We start from the raw sequence: 23,068 nt of genomic DNA, 5'->3' as shown, positions 1-23,068 counted from the left end.
ATTAAAATTCTATATACTTAGGCTAATACATTAATTTCTTCCTTTTCATGGCCATCTTTTAAGCAAAGATTACAAAAATAAATTGCTTTGTACACAGTTATACAAATGTTCCAAATTCTAATTAATACTTCCAATTTTTACTCAAAAACATGTGACCCAAGTAAAAGATAATGTTTCTATTTTTTATTTTTGAATTTTTATTTAAATTCTAGTTAATTAACATATAGTGCAATATTGTTTTCAGGATTAGAATTCAGTGATTCATCTAAGTCTCTATTTTTAAATTAATTTTGTATAAGAAATATCAGTGCTCAAAATTTGTAACTTTTTGCCTGAGAATGGCCTGCAAAAGTGGAGTGACACTGATACCTATTGAAACAAAGTGGCTGTTAAGTAATTGAAAATTGCTTAAATTATATTATTCCTTGTGGCATTCTTCCCACTTTCCCCCATTTATTCCATTACAAATGGCTAAGTCTGTGAAAGCTAAAGCGTTACTTTTTCCTCACTTTACCAACTCCAAAACATTAGCAGCTATACATTTGGAGGCTCAGCTATGGCTGTTTTGGAGTTATTGCTTCAGACATGATTGCTTAGACTGGCAATAGAAATAAAATGTGACCCACATATGTAATTTTAACTATTTTAGTAGTTGCATTAAAAAATTTTAAAAATCAGATGAAGTTAGCTGCAATAATGTATTTTTAATAATATATTTTATTTAACAGTATATCAAAAATATTATCATTCCAACATTCAGTCAACATGAAAATTACTAACTGTATATGTTATATTAATTTACATGCATGTGTATTAATAAAGGATGTATACAAGAGAGAAGAGTCCAGGGATTACACCAATGTTATCAGCTTGAGAAACCAGAAGAATAGAGTTGCCTGGAACTGAGAATAGTAGATGGAGCAGTCTTGGCTGAGAAGACCAGTAGTCAGTATTGTACATAGTATATTCAAAATGTCTAGTGGAGATCCATTAGACATATTTTTTAGATATTCCACTAAAAATATAGCAGTGAACATGAAAATGAAGACCTTAATGGAACTTACATTTTAGTGTTAAATTTAAGTTACATAAAAACAAATTTAAAAAATACAAATGAGCTTATTTTTACATGACACAAAAGTACCATGTGGAATAATAAATATTGACAGTGGAAGTAGAATGGGGGAGAGGACACAATTTTATATAATGTCAAGAAAGACTTTTTTGGACGATTACATTTGAGTAGACATCTAACTGAAATGAGGGAGGGAAGCTTTGGCTATATGAGAGAAGAACATATTAGGTAGACAAAAAGATAGATGATAGATAATAGATATCTAACCATTATACTTTATTGCTTTCCTGGAAAGATACATTTTTTATGGCATTTTAAATCATGCTTGTCTTCATCTCTGCTCAGGTATAAGTTTTTCATTAGCCACATTGCAATTTATGTCATTATATATAGGGGCATTGTTTAGGTGGAGTTCTATTAGCCTGAGGATTTACCTGAGGATTATTATTTCATTGTAGGGGTTCCAGTGGTATAAAGATTTTTAGCAACTGTAGCATGTATGACTATAGATATTTTGTTTCAAAATTTGAGGCTAAATGTCTTCAGAACTTTTCAAATTTGCAACCATTATATCAAAATCAATCAGTATGTGGTAATGGGATGTTGGAACCTAATGAAGAATGTGACTGTGGCAGCCAAGAGGTAAGCAATAAAAATTGGAATTTGAGCAAAATTTCTTGTGTTTCTAATAAGTAGTTGTCATGGTATATAGGAGATAATATATGCAATTATGTCTTTAATATAAAACTTAGATATGAAAATGAGTGTAAGGGTGTATGAATTGCTTTTCCATCCCTTTTCAAATGAGAAAACAAATGACTCATGAAAACTTGGTTTGCATATACTGTTCCCAAGTATGCCAGCAGAGAGGTTTTGCATATAAGGTTAAGTGCTTGGCTTTTTATCCTCAATTTATTTCCTAACTCATGTGACCCCAGTCTGTTTTCTCTACAGACTTTTCCTGAATTTGGTTCAAATTTCCCCATTTCTTTTTGTTACAAGAATGGTGAAAAATTATGATAGATTTTTCTAAATCATTAAGCATTCTTGCATTTCCACATTTCAGGATGATCAAAACTTGTTCTGTTTCCTCACTTCTAAAAATAGATATCCATTCTACCACAGTCCTATTAACAAAACACTCTCTGTACACTATTCTTAACAGATAAGACCACATATTTAATCTAATATTATTATGTAATATTTTGCAATTCCCCTCTATTTAAATAAAATAAAATTTAGTGATTAGTCCCCCAGCCATTACATGAGTTTCTTATGCACCTACAAAAAGAGCTGACCATTTGTTTATATAACATTAAATCTCTACAAGTTTTCTTAATCCCCACTACTCCCAAAAGTGTGTGTGTGTGTGTGTGTTTCTGTGTGTGTGTGTGTACATGTGTAGGTTTTCCATTTATCTCAGATCTTTCTTTCTTCTTTATTTTTATTTATTTTTTTAATCACAAGAATTACCTTAATAGAGAAATATAGAAGGGGTCAAAAGCTCAGAATAGTGGTCATACTATAATCGAATATAAGAATACAAATCCAGCACCCAATTATTTGGATGGTTTACAGGATATTGCTTTCACTAAGGCAATGAAAAAATCCAACTAAGGAGGTAATAATGTTGAAAATCTCAGTGGTAGCTTTCTTTTATAGACAACAGTTGGTGGCTGAAAGTGCCCTTACAGAACTGAGCACCCTGGTGTCATTAGGAATAGCAAATAGCAGAGGCCAAGAGACAGTGCTTAACAATAACAGCCAAAATAGATGAAGTTAGCATAAAGGGAAGAAAGACATAGATGGCAACTACTGGTTTTGATGCATGGATTTATACTGATAGTTAAGAAGGATCTGGGTAGTTAATTACCATATTTCTTGGTGTAAAAGAAAAAGTGAGCAGAGGATTGAGGCCAATTGCTACAAATCTCTTGCTAATCTCTCGCTACATTTTCAAACCCAAATCAGTCTTAGAGCTTGAGCTCATCGCTCAGGTAGAGGATGAAATCCTACAATGCTCCAGTAAGGACAGAAAGCAGCAATTTCCTCAGTCATTCCCCTCTCCCAACAGAGTGTCCTATAGTCTTTTACTGAAACAACTATCCACTGGGGAATGGAAAATACCCAGATCATTGTAGGATGATTCAATACAGAATCTTTGCTGGTATTCACATGAGAGGACCCAAAACATCATCATGAGTAGAGTGAGGGTATAGAGAATCCAGGTGATACTTGGAGTCCTTGAAAAAAATTTAAATAAATTAATTAATTAAATAAATAAACATAAAATGATCCAAAACCAAAACAAAGCAAAACAAAACAAACAAACAAACAAACAAACAAACAAAAAACAAACAAAAAAAGAAAAAAAAGGAAAAGGCCATCTCACGGAAAGTTCAATGGACCCCAGGTTCTCACAGACTCTGCATCCAAGCATCCTGCAACCAAATATAAGTTGTTTGAATAAATAGCTAGATAGCTAGAAATGCCCCTAATGACACTAGTGAAAAAAGCCAGGGGCACCTGGGTGGCTCAGTGGGTTAAGCCTCTGCCTTCGGCTCAGGTCGTGATCTCAGGATCCTGGGATCGAGCCCCGCATCAGGCTCTCCACTCAGTGGGGAGCCTGCTTCCCCTCTCTCTCTGCCTGCCTCTCTGCCTACCTATGATCACTGTCTGTCAAATAAATAAATAAAATCTTAAAAAAAAAAGCCAGCAATAACACTAACTAAGACATTACTGTTGGGGATATCAATATAGATCTTATGTAATATGATTTTAAAATGGTAAGAAGATATCATGAACAACATTATATTACTAAATTTAACAACCTAGATTAAATGGAAAAATTCCTTGAAAAAATGCATTTTCAAAAACCAACATGATTAGACATCTAAAATGTGAATAGCATTATTAAGAAGTAATGCTAAAGAAATCCTATCTATATTTTCAAAACTTCTCATTAAGAGAAGTCCTTAACACATGGCTCTGATGGTGATTTTTTTTTTAATTAATAAAAGCACTGGATAGAGAATATAGTCAATGACACCATAATAGCATTGTATAGTGACAGATGGTAGCTACACTTGTGGTGAGCAGAGCATAATGTATAGAGAAACTGAGTCACTCTGCTGTACATCTGAAACTAATGTAATGTTGTGTGCCAACTATATTAAATTTAAAAAAAGAAATTATTTTGATTTTATACAATATTTTCTAAATTATAGAAGAAAGACAATATGTTCCAACTTTTTCTTTCCATGTAGAAATAAAAATTAAGTCTATACATCCATTTTACTAATTTGGGACAATTACCATCCCTAGCAAGTTAAATACAAATGTGCACACACAAATACAAACATATACTGTGATTAAAATGAGGTGGTATTGGCCCAAAAAAATACAGAAAATTTAAAATGAATATAGTCCATATCTTAATAATTGCTTGATTGCCAGTGCATAGACTAGCATCTGGTATTTACAAGGACTCAACAAATACTTGTTGATTCAGTGAATGTGTGGATAGTATAATTATCTTTATAATTATGTATCATTTCTAGAATACCCATTAGTCATACCAGTACTTGGAGAGTTTATTTGAAAGTTTTTCTTAACAAGAACTAAGAAAGAATGTAAGGAACTTTTTATAGAAAAAGTTGATTTGGAATAGATCTTGCCTTAAACATCAAACATACTTTGAGGCTGTTTAATTGCATTCATGTTGTATTGGGCTATTGGCATAAGAAAAGAAAATTGATACCTATATATCTTTATCTATAATATCTACACTTATCCATCAGTGATTTAACTATCTAAATATGTAAAAGTTATATAGATATATAACATTCATTTTCAGGATGGAAATATGTAATGTCAGAATTGTTTATCTATAAATCCAGTGCATTCATTATGAGAAAGGGAGAAGCAGCCCCTGATGTTCAGGATCTGGCCTAATAATATCAGCTGGGCCTTGGTGTTGCTAGGAGCTGGCCTGCCATAGATGGGTTGTGGGGTTCTCCTGTTAAAGAATTTCAGAAAAACTCAACATCTGTGATCATGATAGATGAAGAGAAAAAGCAAGGCCACTCTCAATGTCTGAATACAAGTAAAACTTGGAAATTGTTCAAGTCACAGAAATGACCAAATACCCTCCTATCCTGGCTAATGTGAGAAATTCCTGCTACTTTATCAATTTCAGATTTAGCATTAGTATAGTCCCTCCTCTTCTAGATAAGCATTATTAGAATGCTCAGTCAGAGATATACCCCTTCTTTTCTGACAGTATCTAATCTGACAAAGCCCAGATTCCTTATATGCCCCAAATTGCCCAACACAAGCCCAAATTCTGTAATTATACCCTTTCACTAAGGAGTACCACAGTTTCTCAGAATGTGTGTTCTCCTTTGCTGACACTAGTAATAAATCCAATTTGTTGAACTACAGATGTGTTCCAGGTGGTCTTTGGCAGAATGACATGGACATCTGTATCTTCATAAATATCCCTAATTTCACAAAATGAAGTTCTATTTTATATACCTACCTATACATGTGGAATGTACATTTGTTCTTGTATAAACAAATATAATGACAAGTAATACATATTTGAACAAATATCCCACAAAATATAGACATACATTTCAGAAAAAATAAATCTGTAGGTTTTAAATAAAAACAAAGATACAATAAAGTATTGATAATAGTCTTTGCATAATGGAGGTCTTGGTAAAGAGACATAAAACCCAATAATCATAAGGAAAAAACATTACAAATTTCACAAAATGACAGGCACCATTAACAAGACAAACAATAGACTTCAAAGAAATGTAAACATACAGAAGAGAGAAAGGATAACTGGATATTATATAAAAACTTTTCCCACTAGTTAGTGGGGAAAAGAAGGAAAAACAAAATACTCAAAGTGGTCAAAAGTAATGATCATTTAATTCATAATGTTGTACAAAATGAAAATTCATGCTCACATTCACTAGTAATTAGAGAGATGATTTAAAAAATGAGACACAATTTCCCCACTAACTCATTGTAAGTTAAATACATTTTGTCATAATTAGTATTGATATATACAGTTGGGAGAGGACCTTCATTTACTGTCCATGAAAGAACACACACACACACACACACACACACACACACACACACTAATAAGGATATTGAAGCTACCCCTGGATAATCTAGGAAGTATAGAAACAACTTCAGCTTTTACTCTATATTTTCTGTATTATTTCTAGCATGTGAATATTTATAAATACATTCCTATTGACATTGATTTGATTGATTGACTGACTATTGATTTTTCATGTCTTTAGACATTAAAAAGCAGAAACAAATGGAAAATTAGAAATAAAGAAGAATCTTACCTTTATGTTAAAGGACAAGATCTTTGAAACTAGTTTTTTGAGTAAACAGAAAATGTTTGACTTTTTTAAAGTGTTAAGAATACAAAAATATTAAAAAATTATATAAATGCAATTTATTTACATGGAAACAATATTTAGTTTATTATTTAAATTATTACACCATTTGAATAACAATTGACTGTCATTTAACTTGTAAAAATACATAGGGGCACCTGGATGGATCAGCCCCTTAAGTGTCTGCTTTAAGCCCAGGTCATGATCCCAGAGTCCTGGGACCTAGCCCTGCAACACATTGGGCTACCCTGCTCAATGGGGAGCCTGCTTCTCCCTCTCCCTCTGCTTGCTGCTCCCCCTGCTTGTGCTCTCTCTCTTGCTCAGTATTTCTCTGTCAAATAAATCTTTAAAACAAGAAATATTAAATGTAAGTTGGTGCAGCCACTTTGGAGAATAGTGTGGAGATTCCTCAAGAAATTAAAAATAGAGCTTCCCTATGACTCTGCAATTGCACTACTGGGTATTTACCCCAAAGATACAGATGTAGTGAAAAGAAGGGCCATCTGTACCCCAATGTTTATAGCAGAAATGGCCACAGTCGCCAAACTGTGGAAAGAACCAAGATGCCCTTCCACGGACGAATGGATAAGGAAGATGTGGTCCATATACACTATGGAGTATTATGCCTCCATCAGAAAGGATGAATACCCAACTTTTGTAGCAACATGGACGGGGCTGGAAGAGATTATGCTAAGTGAAATAAGTCAAGCAAAGAGAGTCAATTATCATATGGTTTCACTTATTTGCAGAGCATAACAAATAACATGGAGGACATGGGGAGATGGAGAGGAGAAGGGAGTTGAGGGAAATTGGAAGGGGAGGTGAACCATGACAGACTATGGACTCTGAAAAACAACCTGAGGGTTTTGAAGGGGCAGGGGGTGGGAGGTTAGGGGAGCCAGGTGGTGGGTATTAAGGAGGGCACACATTGCATGGAGCACTGGGTGTGGTGCAAAAACAATTAATTCTGTTACACTGAAAAGAAATTTAAAAAAATAAATTATAAGCATTTTTTAAATAAAAAACAAGAAATATTTAAAAATTAAAAATAAAATACATATATTTACTAACATATTCTTTTTTGTTAATTTCATTATAGTAAAACATAACACATAATTATTAAATCAAATGTATTTTAGTTGTAACTATTGTCTAACTCTACTTTAACTTTATTCGCAAAATGAACCTGGAATAAACAAAATACTAAGAAGACAATTGGGGAAGTTTTTCTCTTGGAAACTCACATGTTCCTTCCTCAAAGATATATTTCCATTTTGGTAATTTATGAATTAGTCACCAATGATTTTAAGTAATAAATGTCACTGATCAACTACTATTTTAGATGTTATTTAGTTCTTATATGTTCTTTTGGACATTCTAGAAGTAATAAAATAATAAAGCTTCATTGAATATATTGTATAATTGAAAAGTTGAACACAAAAATTTATAAATAGAAGCTAAGATTAATACATAAGAGCTGTTAAATTGTTGAACTACAATAATATTTCTTATGAAATTTTAGGAATGTCAGTTTAAGAAGTGCTGTGATTTTAATACATGTAAACTGAAAGGCTCAGCAAGATGTGGTTCTGGACCATGCTGTACATCAAATTGTGAGGTAAGTTTCCAATGTTTATAAAAAGGAAATTAAACTGTGATCATAGAAGTCTATATTAATTAAATTATTGTGGAGTTGATAAAATGAATATAGAATAATGAAGAGACCATAAACAACCACAAGTAAAAAGGAAAACTACTATGAATTAAAGAATGCATCACAGATAGGTACTGATTATTCTTTTGTGTTAAAACTACAGTTTACTGCCTTCTAAATTACCATATAAAGAAAGGGTAAACATACTATGTTTCCAAACATACATATTCCAAACAAACATTACTATGTCAAGGTATTATCAATTATAAAGGAAATTGTGAAGTCAAATAAATGGTAAATGACCATGGAAAAATTGTAACACAAATAGACAAATTGTGTAGCAGAGAAAATGAATAGCATACAGAATATGTAAAGAACTCTCAGATATTGATAAATAAAAGGCAAATCACACACACAGGCAAAGGTGATGCTCAGGCAATTTATAACAATGAAAGTAAAATTGTTCAATATGTGTACTTCATGTGCAGTAGTTAAGGTAAACACAAATAAAAATAATACAATATATAAAGTAGTCATCCAAATGGTAATCTTAAAAAAACAGTGTTAGATATTAAACAAACAGAAAGGATAAAGATCATTTTTGGAGAGTGTTTGTGGAATTTTGAATTGCTACAATCCTTTTGGTGAGCAATATTTGAATATCTCTGAGCAGAGTATAGATTATAGATTACCAGTCAGTTTCTTTTATGTACATATGTTAGAAATATGCACATGTATGGAAAGTTCAAAAAAGAATATTAATTGCAGAATTGTTCACAGTAGCTAATAAACAATATTTATTAGTATTTGAACGGTTACATAAATTATTGCATATTATAAAAGAATTAGTAACTGCAGGCTAAACATGGGTGTACTAATATGATACTATTTTTAAGACATATGTTTAGGTGAGAAATCAAGTTCCATAAAGCAAAATATTTTATAATTCTATTTCTGATATATTATATACACATAAATATTCCATATGTTCTTTTTGTTCAATTTTTCAATTAAGGTATAACTTACTAAACTATAACTTTATTATAGTAAAATTCTTTCAGTGAATAATTCTTAGCATTATAACAAATTTTCAGTCTTATAATTAGCACCACAATCAAAGGACAGGTGATTTTATCACCACTCCCAAAAAGTCACCATGTACCTCCTTGTATTCAACCCATTTCTACACCCACTGACCCTGGAAACTACAGATCTGTTTTCTGCATCTGCAATTTTCCTTTTGCTGAAATATAAACGGAATAATATGTGTAAACATTGTAATTAGGCATGTTAGCATAATGCATTTGAAGTTCATTTATGTTGCGGTGCTTGTTAGTGGCTCATTCCCTTTTTGTTTGTTTAGTTTGTTTTCAAAATAAGTATTCATTATTAAAAAATTATACAAACTGTCTCTTTATTACTCACAAATTATGAATATTTTTAAACAATTTGTCTCAACCCTTCAAAAAAGTGTACTCTCTCTTTATAGTCTTTAGTGGCAGTACATTTTGATGGTATGGAAACTAACTCACAAACATTCCAAATAACTTGGTTAGAATGTACAAAGATATAGTGGAAGATAGAATTCCTACAATGATTTAAAAAATACAAGTTTAAATTGAAGTCATAGAGACAGTGGGGATTACAGAATAAATAGTAGACAGACACCTCTGTATAATTTTGCAAAGCAAAAATTATAAGTTTTGTATGTTTTCACTTTGTTTCAGCCTTTCCAAAACGCTTTTAAACACAAAAGTTGAGGGCACTTGGATGGTTCAATCGGTTAAGCATCTGCCTTGGGCTCAGATCATGATCCCAGGGTCCTGGGCATGAGCCTTGCAATCAGGCTCCCTGCTCAGCAAGGAGTCTGCTTCTCCCTCTGTCCAGCCCCCCAACTTGTTCTCACTCATTCTGCTCTCTCTCTATCTCAAATAAATAAATAAATAAATAATCTTTAAAAAAAAAAAAGTGCAAAAGCTTAAAATTTTCCAATTACCTAAAACTTCAAAAATCTATTGTACTTTAGGAAAACTCTAAAAAGCAGCATCATTCAAACAGTGGTTAACTCACAAATGTGTGTGGAACATCCACAACTAACTTCACTATTACTCAAGCATGTCAGAGTACAAGCCAAGGCAGAGCCAGTAGCAGCATCTCTGAGAGTAAAGAGAAAAGGGCATGAGGACTAGTGTGCGGCCCAGGGCATTAGGGTGCTTGCTTGTGGAAAAAAGGATCAAAACTAAAATGACTTTCTTTACAAAATCCAAGGTCCTAATTTAAAGCAGCTCCTTTAAACATCTAGGACACTCTCATATACTAGAAATGCAAAATACCTTGTTACTATTTTTGCTTTATATATATATTTTTATCTTTTAGATAAGTTAAATAAAGGAAAAATGAACTTAATAACTAAAAATAATTATTCCATTTTTTACACTTAATTTCCTTTTGTATTTTAGATTTCTGTTTAGTATCATATTCTTTGTGCCTGACGACCTCCCTTATGATTTCTTGTAATTTAGATCTGCTAAAAAAGAATTCTCTCAGTTATTATTTGCTTAAGAAAGTCTTTATTTCTCATTAATTTTTGAAATATAGATTTTGAAGGTATAGGATTTTAGGTTGAAATACCCTATGAAAGGTAATAGATAAAGTACTTCACAGGCCCTATAAATTTGACAATAACTGAGCTATGCAAGGAGGCCTTTCTACTTCCAGATAATAATCTATATAATGATTTTGATAGCTACTATATACATTGTTTACTACGTGTTGTTCTAAGCACTTTTTACTTTAACTCAGTTTTTTCTCAAATTTTTATTTACATTCTAGTTAGTTAACATACAGTGCAATATTTTTTAAAATTTTTTTAATTTATTTTCAGTGTAACAGTATTCATTGTTTTTGCACCACACCCAGTGTTCCATGCAACCCGTGCCCTCTCCAATACCCACCACCTGGTTCCCCCAACCTCCCACCCCCCGCCCCTTCATATCCCTCAGATTGTTTTTCAGAGTCCATAATCTCTCATGGTTCACCTCCCCTTCCAATTTCCCTCAGCTCCCTTCTCTTCTCCATCTCCCCTTGTCCTCCATGCTATTTGTTATGCTCTGCAAATAAGTGAAACCATATGATAATTGACTCTTTCTGCTTGACTTATTTCACTCAGCATAATCTCTTCCAGTCCCATCCATGTTGCTACAAAAGTTGGGTATTCATCCTTTCTGATGGAGGCATAATACTTCATAGTGTATATGGACCACATCTTCCTTATCCATTCGTCCGTTGAAGGGCATCTTGGTTCTTTCCACAGTTTGGCGACCGTGGCCATTGCTGCTATGAACATTGTGGTACAAATGGCCCTTCTTTTCATCACATCTGTATCTTTGGGGTAAATACCCAGTAGTGCAATGGCAGAGTCATAGGGAAGCTCTATTTTTAATTTCTTGAGGAATCTCCACACTGTTCTCCAAAGTGGCTGCACCAAGTTGCATTCCCACCAACAGTGTAAGAGGGTTCCCCTTTCTCCACATCCCCTCCAACACATGTTGTTTCCTGTCTTGCTAATTTTGGCCATTCTAACTGGCATACAGGGCAATATTGATTTCAACAGTAGAATTCAGTGGTTCATCACTCACATACAATGCCCAGTGCTCATCATAGCAAATGCCTTTCTATTTTATTTATTTTTTTAAATAACAAATGCTCTTCTTAATAATACCCATCACACATCTAGCACATTCCCCACCCACATACCTCCATCAACCCTTAGTTTGTTCTCTATTATTAAAAGTATCTTATGGTTTGTTCCCCCCCCCTTTTTTCCCTTCTGATATGTTCATGTTTTATTTCTTAAATTCTACATATGAGTGAAATTATATAGTATTTGTCTTTCTCTGACTTATTTCTCTTAGTATAATACATTCTAGCTCCATCCATGTCATTGCAAATGACAAGATTTCATTCTTTTTGATGGTTGAGTAATATTCTGTTGTATATAGGAACCACATCTTCTTTATCCATTCATCAGTTGATGGACATATAGTTTGGCTATTGTTAATTATGCTGCTATAAATATTAAGAGGCTTGTACCCCTTCATATCTGTGAATCTTTTGGGTAAATATCTAGCAGTACAATTGTGGAATCATAGGGTAGTTCTATTTTTAACTTTTTGAGGAAACTCCATACTGTTTTCCAGAGTAGCTGCACCAGTTTTCATTCCTAACAGTGCAAGAGAATTCCCCTTTCTCCACATCCTCACCAAAACCTGTTGTTCCTGAATTGTTAATTATAGCCATTCTGACAGGTGTGAGGTGATAGCTCACTGTGGTTTTGATTTGTACTTCCCTGATGATCTGTGATGTTGAGCATCTTTTCATGTGTCTCTTAGCCATCTGGATGTCTTCTTTGAAAAAAAAGCCCATTCATGTTTTCTGCCCATTTCTTAACTAGATTATTTGGTGGAACATGCCTCAACAGCATAAAGGCCATGTACAAAAAACCTACAGCTAATATCATCCTCAATGGGGAAAAACTGAGACCTTTTTCTCTACAGTAAGGAATAAGACGGGGATGTCCATTGTCACCATTACTATTTAATACAGTACTGGAAATCTTAGCCTCAGCAATCACACAACAAAAACAAATAAAAGCCATCTGAATAGACAAAGAAGAAGTACAGCTTTCAATATTTGCAGATGACATGATACTCTGTATAGAAAACCAAAAAGACTCCATCAAAAAATTGTTAAAACTAATACATGAATTCAGCAGAGTCACAGGATATAAAATAAATGTACAGAAATTTGTTGCATTTCTATGCACCAAAAATGAAGCAGCAGAAAGAAAAATCAAGGAATCAGTCCCATTTATAATTGCACTGAAAACCATAAGATGTCTAGGAATTAACATAACCAGATAGGTAGAAGATCCGCACCCTGAAATCTATAGAACACTGATGAAAGAAATTGAAGAGGACACAAAACAAATGGAAAGACATTCCATATGCATTGATTGGAAGAACAAACATTGTTAAATGTCTATACTACCCAGAGCAGTCTATACATTTAACACTATCCCTATCAAAATACCAACAGTATTTTTTCACAGAGCCAGATCAAACAATCCTAAAATTTGTATGGATCCACAAAGACCCCAAATACCTAAAGCAACCCTGAGAAAGAAAAGCAAAGCTGGAAGTATCATGATTCCAGACTTCAAGCTACAGTACAGAGCTGTAGTCATCAAGACAGTTTGATACTGGTGCAAGCATACATTGATGAATGGAACAGAAAAGAAAAACCAGAAATGGACCCACAACTATATGGTCACTAATCTTTGACAAAGCAGGAAAGAATGGCCAATGGAAAAAAGTCTCTTCAACAAGTGATGTTGAGAAAACGGAACAGTAACATGTGATAGAATGAAACTGGACCACTTTCTTATACCATACACAAATATAAATTCAAAATGGATGAAAGACGTAAATTTGAGATAGGGAACCATCAAAATCCTTGACAAGAACACGGGCAGAAAGCTCTTCAACCTCAACCATAGCAAATTCTTACTAGACATGTTGCCAAAGGCAAGGGAAACAAAAGCAAAAATGAATTATTGGGACTTCATCAAGATAAAAAGCTTCGGCATAGCAGAGGAAACAACAAAACTAAAAGGCAGCCTACTGAATGGGGAATATATTTGCAAATGACATACCTGATAAGGTGGCATCCGAAATTTATAACAAACATATTAAACTCTACATATTAAACTCCAAAAACCAAATAATCCAGTTTAACTCAGTTTAATCCTAACAAAAACTCTCTGAGAGTATGTTTATCATCCTGAGTTTACAAACTAGAAACAACTGCAAAAGAGAGATTATATATCTCACCACACAAATAAGCTAGTGAAAATCCAAACAAAACATTGAAACGAGGCAGTTTGGTTCTTGGTCACTTCAAGAACAAAAAAGTATGGGCATTTTCCCTCCAGTTTTGCGGAACAGGTATGTGTTACCTATTTAGGCTCCCTCTAAACGCAGGTTGAGTTAGATGGCCTCCCAACGCAGAGCACAGAAGAGTTGTAAACTCTCTGTCACAAAGGATCCTTTTATATCTGAGACACTTACTTTCCTTCAGGCTTCATAATGAATAATATACCTGACATTTCTTTCAGAGAACTCACAACCTTGGGAATTTATGATTCCCCCAAATATCAATAATTAGGCATATTTTATTTGATAAATCTCTTCACTAAGTAAGGAAGAATAGTCATCCACAAGAACATGATTTTCTTTTTCTGTTTCCTCCTAGATAGCAGTAGCAGGCATTCCATGTAGAAAGAGTGTTGATCAAGAATGTGATTTTACAGAATATTGCAATGGAACATCCAGTAATTGCGTTCCTGACACTTATGCATCAAATGGCATGTCGTGCAGTTTGGGAACTGCATATTGTTATAAAGGACGATGCCAAACTACTGATAACCAATGTGCCCAGGTACTTGGAGAAGGTATTGTTCTTTCTTATGTATTTATATTACCTTAAATTTGGATTCCTCTATATGATGAAATACATATCATACCACTCTGAAGTAGAACTTGGATCTCAAGCTCAATAATGAACAAATTTGAATTAAGGAAGATGTTTTTAGAGGACAGTAGTATAGTATAGTATTGTATAGTATCTCCAGGATAATATTGTACATCTCTCTTTTCATGGTTTGATTTTTGATTTTTGTACTTAGCAACCTGGGCAAAAATCCATTTTTACCACTTATAATTACTTAGAGATTGGAACAGCAAGTTAGTAGATTCTAGAATTTTACTTAACAATTTTTTTACTTCATATCTTCATCATCTAATTTTAATGGCCTAAAACAAGAAGTTCAGAGTGAATTTCATTCAAGCATAATCATATCTCTTGACTGAGGAACAGCGAGGATAACAATAGTCATAAGCCACTGACCCAAATTCATTTTTATATTTTCTTTTTAAATAGTTTTTCCAAATAATTCAAATAAGAGTTGTGCATATATGCTTGCTTTTCAGGCAGTAAGTATTCATAATACCCCAATATGATTTTAGAGGGATTAAATGAAATTTGAATGGACAAAGATTACTCATTGAAATGTATTCAGTTAAATCATTTACTAATTGAGTAAAAGTATTTTAAGCACCACTTTTTAGTTATTTGCCCTGCAATAGTAAGGTCTATAGTTTATACCAAAGGACATGGAATGCAATTTATACTGTTTTCCTAATTATCTGAAACTTATCCTTAGTAACAAGTTTCAAATTAGGTGACTTAACCAATATTTAACCAGAGCTACAGAGCTATAATCTCCTAAATCAGAACAGTGGTATTTTCTGTAGGCTATATTTCAGGATTCCACTTTTTATTTGGTTATGTCTTTGCTATTTTTCTTTTTCAGTGCTTACTTGCATTCAAAAAATATTATTTGTCATTGTCACAGTATCTTTAGATCAAGATTTAGTACATCATTTAAAAATAAAATTAAATAATGGGGCACCTGGGTAGCTCAGTGGGTTAAGCCGCTGCCTTCAGCTCAGGTCATGATCCCAGCGTCCTGCGATGGAGCCCCGCAGCAGGCTTCCTGTTCAGCAGGGAGCCTGCTTCCCCTCTCTCTCTGCCTACTTTTCTGCCTACTTGTGATCTCTGTCAAATAAATAAATAAAATCTTTTTAAAAAATTAAATAATACTCCCTATAACATCCATTAAGGATTATCCAGGCCATACTCTTCTTTTTTAATAATAAATCTTTGATCCAGAATTGAACTACTTGTCATTTGACATCTTTTTGAGTTCTAATTAAAATGAGGATGTTTAAGTAAGACTTAACCATTAGTATGTATTTCCTCTTCTAAGTTATGATCCTGTGTCCCACAAAACTTACCCAACTGGGTCAAAATTTGATCTTTTGATGTAGTTCATACATTCATCCCCCCTTTCTTCATTTATTTGGCTCCTATTTGAAGGAGGCACTTTTTTTATTGTTCTTATGTTACCAAAAATTATAGGACAAAAGGCTGTACTTAAGGCAAGAGCACACAGAGCTGATATTATTCAACAAGTTGAATATTGTCACATGGTTATTTTACTCATGGAGTTTATGATCAAGAGACAAAGATAGTAAAAACATAAATACAAAAGAAATATTAAAACTTTAATTGTGCTAAGCGCAATTAAAGGAAAGAAAATAAAATCCTGGGAAAAAATGAGGTGTAGTGGACAAGGGAAATACCATCTGCTGTCATTATTATCAACTCTAGCTGTTAGCTCACTTTTCCAGAATTTGTCTTAACTACAGACACCTCACCCAAAAGTACATCTTTCCCAGGACAGCACAAATCCAATAATTAATTGAGGTGGGATATAAAAGCCTGAACATTGTAGTCTAATCAGGCACAAATCAGGCACAATTTGCACTCTGGCAAACAGTATAGGACTGGTCAAGTCTTTGTCGGGCTTGCATTTCTGTTTGACTTCTTATCTTTTCTATCCTGCTTTCTTCTTCTCACTTCCAGATGCTCTAATCACTAATAAATAACTTTCACATTATACTTCATCTAGATGCTAGCTTCTGGAAGCTCTAACCATTAACAAACGATCCTTAGAGTGGTGTGAAAAAACATTCTATCAGATCATTTTCTTTTCTTTTCCTTCTTTTAAAGATTTTATTTTATTTATTTGACAGAAATCACAAGTAGGCAGAGAGGCAGGCAGAGAGAGAGGGGGAGGCAGGCTCCCTGCTGAGCAGAGAACCCAATGCAGAGCTCAATCCCAGGACCCTGGGATCATGACCTGAGCTGAAGGCAGAGGCTTTAACCCACTGAGCCACCCAGGCACCCCTATAAGATCATTTTCAAAACGAAGTTACTTACTTCCAAGCTGTGAATAAGCATGCCATAACTGGTGAAAGTTGATAATATCTTCACTGAGTGAACTAGGAAGTCAACGATAATCCATTAGCTGGTATAATTGAAATGTGTGGGGGAAATTGTAACTATAAGGACAGGGGTATTAGATGGCTATTACTAAACAACACTGAAATCTAAGAAAAGATAACAAAAAGGTGTTTGTTTGAAATCAAAGTGTATGTTGAATGAACCCCACTGTTAACTCATAGAAAGGTTTTAATCTTTCAAAATAGAAGGTTAGAGCAAGTTAAAAACAATTATAGAGTTGAAGGAATTTCAGAGGAGTTTAAATTCTCAGTCTAGTCTGCTTTACCATGATTAAGATTCTGGCTGGAAAAAGAACAAGAGCTACAGTTGGGATGTGAACAGATGAAAACATGTTCCCTGCAATTTTAGCCTCCAGACTTCTCTGAAACTACTGCATTTATAAAATGACACAACTCTGATCCCTCACACCACCACCTTTGTCCAATTAAGAATGGTATAAGCATGTTCCCATTGTTTGAAGAAAATGTGGAAGCCTATCACTCATAACACAAATTGTATCCCCATTAGGATCTCTCTCCTACCTGTCCTGGACACTAAAGCTGAAAATTAAGTTAAGGCACAGCAAATAGAGCCAGGATCTGCTGGAACTTATAAGGGAGTAAAGGAAATATACCTCAATGGAGCTGTAGGTCCTAGCCAGCATTTACTGCTAGAATCAAGGGAGTTTACATGGAATTGGATTCTGAGAGTGTTTGATATAAGATTAGATCAGGGAACATAAGATTAGATAAGAAAGTTCATTGTTTTCGGAGCACTCTTCAGAATAATAGGAATTAGCATCCTGGCTAGGATCCTAGAAGATGGTAAAAAAATTCTATTAGAAGTGTTTCCAGAGGCAGGGGAAAAAATGGGATGGCTCACTCTAAGTGAAATTTAAATGATGAAATTGTCATGAGATAATAGAGGAAAGAAAGAAAAGTCTCAGGGAAATGGATATAATGTATATGCTATAAATACAAGGCCAAATAGTCCCAACAGGAAGGCCCAATGTCACAGGGAACGTGGTGCTAATAGGTGTATCAAAATCACTTTAAGTCTTCATTATGGCCTTCTCTGTAGGCCAGTGGTGGCAGGAGGAGATGGTAATATAGAAGTAGGCTCACTAATAGCAATGGGCATGATTGATAAGGTCTTAAAAATATCAAGGCCAGAGAGCAGTGCTTGGCTTCCAGAAACCAGATGGATAAAATTATTGTAATAAACAGTAGCAGACAAGGACACCTATGCTACAGACAAAATTATTGTAATAAGCCATAGCAGACATGGACACCTAGTCTACAGACAATCGGGAAGATAGATAATAGAATATTACTGCTTGTACCATCAAAGGACATTAAAAAATGGATGACTAGGGGACTCAGTAGAGTTACATTAATAAATGCCATAATTTCATGTTCAAATTCTGAATGTAAGCCACTTTTCAAAACCAAAACTCATTGACATAAGAGAGGGTTAGAATTCCAGAAGGGAAACCACAGAACACCTTGGCAAACATACATGTTAACAATTTCTCTAGCACATCCTTGAATGATTCTTGGTCACTTAATTAGGTATCTATCTGTTCATGTGGGAAATGAAATAGCCAAGCACTTTGGGAACTAGTGGACAAAGAGTGTATGAATTAACATGAATTAACCAGAAACCCAGTGTCATCATGGTGTCTTTGTAAGAGTGGGGACTCATAGGGGTTAGGTAATAGAGTCTTTGATAACTTTCAATGTACAATGGGTCCACTAGGTCCACAAATCTATTTGCTAATTATTTTTCAGTCCTAGAGGATATCATCAGGTTTGACATGTTAATAGTTTTTGCAATCCTGTCATTATATCCTTAGCCTAGTTGGCAAGGTCATGGAGAAAGCTTCTGTAAATGTCTCTTTCCAGAAATTAGTGCTATTTGTTTTAAAGCATCTTTGAGCTCACAAACCTGAGATCAAGACCTGACCTGAAACCGTAGTCAGATGCCCAACTGACTGAGACAACCAGGTGCCCCCAAATTAATGCCCCCCCTTTTTTTTAAAAGATCTAGAAGATGCAGAGATGGTTCTGTATATTTACATTTAATTACACATGATTCTTGCAGAAACCAGATGGCAACAGAAGATAAGAAGAATCTATTGCAAATGCAAACAAGTAGTAGACTAAGTAATTTTACCCACTATGTCAGATATGGTGTCTATGCTAGAGCAGAATAACATGGCCTCAGATATGTGGTAGGAGTAGAGCCACTGATTTGGAAAATATATTCTTTTCTTTTCCTATTTGAAAAAAATAATTAGAAATGGTTTGCTTTCATGTGGAATGGATAATAGCATTAATGTTGAGTTTTGTTGCAGGGTTAGTTTTACTCTCCTGCCCTCAATCATAATGCAATTGTAGAGATATGTAATATCACATTGTCTACTCCATCAATGATTTTGTTCTAATCCAGCTAAATAAGCAAAGCCTCCTAGAATATTAGAAGATTAAATAAAACACATGTAAATAAAAACACTGGAGACAGACTTTCAAAGTGTTTAGAAATTGTCATCAGTAAAATTTTAAAAGAGTCCAGTGATCAGAGGTGTAACCTGACATCCCCTGCAAAGTATAAGCAAACTGTATGTATCTTGCATCTTATTGAACTAAGAAGTACAATAGCTGGTAGTTCTCTTTGGGATCTAGAGGCAGTATATTCCACATGGGGAAATACTGCTTAGTTTCATCTACTAGATGACATAAAATGTTGCTAATGTTGAGTGAGGTGAAAAGCAGAAAAGGGCTCTGCAGCATGTCCAAGCTGCAATGTAAGCAGCCATGCATTCTGAATTATAAAAAGACAGCGGCCCCAATAATATCAGAAGTGTAGGTTGTGAGAGAAAAAAAAAAAATTCTGTGCGGGCTTTTTACCAAGCTTCTTTGGGAGAATGACAGGGCAGTTCTCTAGGCTTCTGGAGCAAGATTGTGCCATCTAAACTGGAGAACCATACCACTTTAACAAAACAATTCTGGTCACACTAGTGACCCCTGTAGAAATAAAGAATCTTTCAGACACCAAATAACCATGCATTAGGAACTGTACAGCCTAAACTCAGTTACGTCAGACATACTAAGTTAAATGGTCAGATAGATAGAAGTCATTCATTCACCTGGATTCAAGCATAGGCAAAAAAAGAGAGCAAAAGGAAAAAGTCCATGAGCGGAAAATCTAAAACAGTACACATTTCTCCTCTTTGCATCTCCCTCCACTCACACCTATGGATACATGGGATTTCATCATAACCAAATTACACAAGAAGAACAAACCAAGGCTTATTTTATACATATGATGGGTCAGTCACTGGTTATAAGTTGGCTGGGGGGAGCAGTAGCCATACTGCAAACTCACTTTGGAGGATGCCTTGAAATATACTGACCATCTAGTTATCTTTTTCATGTAAAAGGAGAAATAGCCAGAGGTAGATTATAGATAAACTCATGAACAATGACAAAGGGCCTAGTTTCTTGGTGGGGAGCCTGGATACGAAAAGACTAGAAGATTAGAGGCAAGAGTTCTGGGATAGAAATATGTGGGTAGATACATAGAAATGAAAAATAATATGAAGACCTTTGTATTAATCTAACATATTAACACCCATCAACAAGCACTACCACTGAAGAGACACAGAACAATCAAATAAGTATAATAATTTGGCTAGTTTACATCAGCCAGCAACCATCATTATTCACACCAATGCCAGTAGAATGGACACCTTTCTAGGCTTTCTCAATTTTTTTTTTATTACTGCTTCTGAAATAACTGATTCTATCCTGAGTTTAGTTTATCTTTTTCTTGAGTACTTTTGCCTTCTGGTCAAATACAGCCAAAAGTAACAGACAGATTCTGTTTCCCTACTTCTTTGCCTAAGACAACAAGTTTATTAAGGCTATTATCACCATTTCAATCATTGAGAAGAGAGTTTCTCCAAGTGTTTCACCCTCACATAGCATGAATTACTCTTCCTTATCCAATGATAATAATTTTCTTATCACCTATTATAAGGCTTCAATGACAATGCCACATATTTTACAGGAAAATTCCACTTTTATGTACCAATTCATGTATTTAATGAAATGGAAACAATCCTAAAATATCTCAGATTTCCATATCCAACACAACTATTCTGCTACTCCATATTACTTTGACAATTATACCTAGACAGACAAATGAACCTCTAACTAAAAGATTGCTTATCTCCCATCAGAAAAAAAAGGAGAATGTAACATTTTTGTTCTATTCACAAGTCCCACAATACTTTCTGCCCGTAAGTGAGATATTCAAATCTCTCATTCCATTGAGAAGGTCAAATCACAAGGTCAAGTATAATATTCATTGGATGAGGCAGTGTGCATTCTCACAGAGGCAGCAAATTATTTTTAACAATAATTTAGTTTTACTACAATAGATATAATTCTTTTCTGTTTTCTGTTAGATAATTATTTCTTTCTACTTGCATTAACAGTATACACACAGGAAAAAAAGAATGACTTTTTTCTTTATATTTTATTTATGAAATAAGTTTGTTTTTTATGAACAAAAAACTTAATTTGGATTAAGAATAATAATTTGACAGACACCTTTACATTTTTAGGTGCTCAAGGTGCTCCATTTGCCTGTTTCAAAGAAATTAATTCCCACATTGACAAATCTGGAAACTGTGGTTTTAAAGATTCACAACCATTACCTTGTGATCAGAAGTATGTATATAGAAATTAATTTTTATTGAGTCATAAAAATTATAGCTTTCTTGTCAATAGATACTAAAGAGTAATGGACAGTAAACTGTATATCAGGAGAATATTTTCAAATAACATTATATATATTGTTCTTCAATATAATTCAGTTTACTTTTTTGCTGTTTTTTTCCCAGATATAGTCTAATGAGACTAAGCCAAAAAAAGGGGGGGGGGGCTGATGTTTATCTTATTACCAGAGGTAGGAAGTGGGCCAAAAATCAGAAACTTGTACACTATCTTGAGATTTAAAACTGAGGTTTTTTTTTATTTAGGTAATAATCCTAAGGATTTGATTTTTTTTTTAAAGCGAGATGATTTTTTTTTATATTTTATTTATTTGACAGAGAGAGAGAGATCACAAGTAGGCAGAGAGGCAGGCAGAGAGAGAGAGAGGAGGAAGCAGGCTCCCTGCTGAGCAGAGAGCCCGATGCGGGGCTCGATCCCAGGACCCTGAGATCATGACCTGAGCCAAAGGCAGAGGCTTTAACCCACTGAGCCACCCAGGCGCCCCTAAGGATTTGATTTTTAAAACATAAAATTATTGAGAGGAATAAGTTTCCTTTTTTTGTTTTTGTTGTTTGTTTTCAAAATACTGATATGTAAAGTGTGGCAGTACCTATAAGGACTTAATTGGAAGTACTAGGATATTTTAAGGAATTTATGAACTCCAATAAAGGACAGCTTAATCCATAACAAATACTTCCTGAATTTCATAAGAGTATTTAAAACAAAAGAATCAAAAAATAATAATAATAACAACAGAGAGGAGGTTGACCAAGATGGCAATATAGGAGATTTTGGAATTTTACTCCTACCACAGAAACACTACATGTACACAGGGAACAATTACTTCTGAAAGAAATCCAGAAAATATCTGAGAATTCTACACACTGAGCAAATGAGGAAATACACTGAAACTGGCAGATACATACTCTCTCCGTAAACCCCACAACTGGCCCAGCACCATGCAGTTGGAAGGGAACTCCCAACTGCAGCTTCTTCCTGAGGAGCAAAGAATTTGGACTCCACATTTAGTGTCCCAATGTGTACCACACCTCCATGTCTTAAAAAGGAAAGAAAAAGAGTGAAGATTGCTTAAGGAATTCAAGGAACACCACTACAGAGAGCATTATACACACTACAGGAGTAACAGAATGGAAAGAGAGCG

The 23,068-nt window shown here is 34.2% G+C and overlaps 1 protein-coding gene across 1 annotated transcript in view; it reads left to right on the top strand.

Annotated features, from left to right (window-relative positions):
• Positions 1 to 23,068, top strand: part of LOC111144480 (disintegrin and metalloproteinase domain-containing protein 18-like) — a 150,709-nt gene that overhangs the window by 58,204 nt on the left and 69,437 nt on the right. Inside the window, exons 13-16 of the mRNA XM_022498782.1 lie at positions 1,534 to 1,717; positions 8,027 to 8,122; positions 14,471 to 14,669; positions 21,756 to 21,861. Coding sequence (XP_022354490.1) covers positions 1,534 to 1,717; positions 8,027 to 8,122; positions 14,471 to 14,669; positions 21,756 to 21,861 — 585 coding nt within the window. The remainder of the gene's footprint in view (positions 1 to 1,533; positions 1,718 to 8,026; positions 8,123 to 14,470; positions 14,670 to 21,755; positions 21,862 to 23,068) is intronic.

This window comes from Enhydra lutris, unplaced genomic scaffold, assembly GCF_002288905.1.
Source record: "Enhydra lutris kenyoni isolate GAN:26980312 unplaced genomic scaffold, ASM228890v2 scaffoldscaffold11, whole genome shotgun sequence".
NCBI classification, from domain to species: domain Eukaryota; kingdom Metazoa; phylum Chordata; class Mammalia; order Carnivora; family Mustelidae; genus Enhydra; species Enhydra lutris.
Note: the sequence above shows the minus strand (reverse complement) of the source record. Positions and strands in the feature narration are given on the sequence as shown.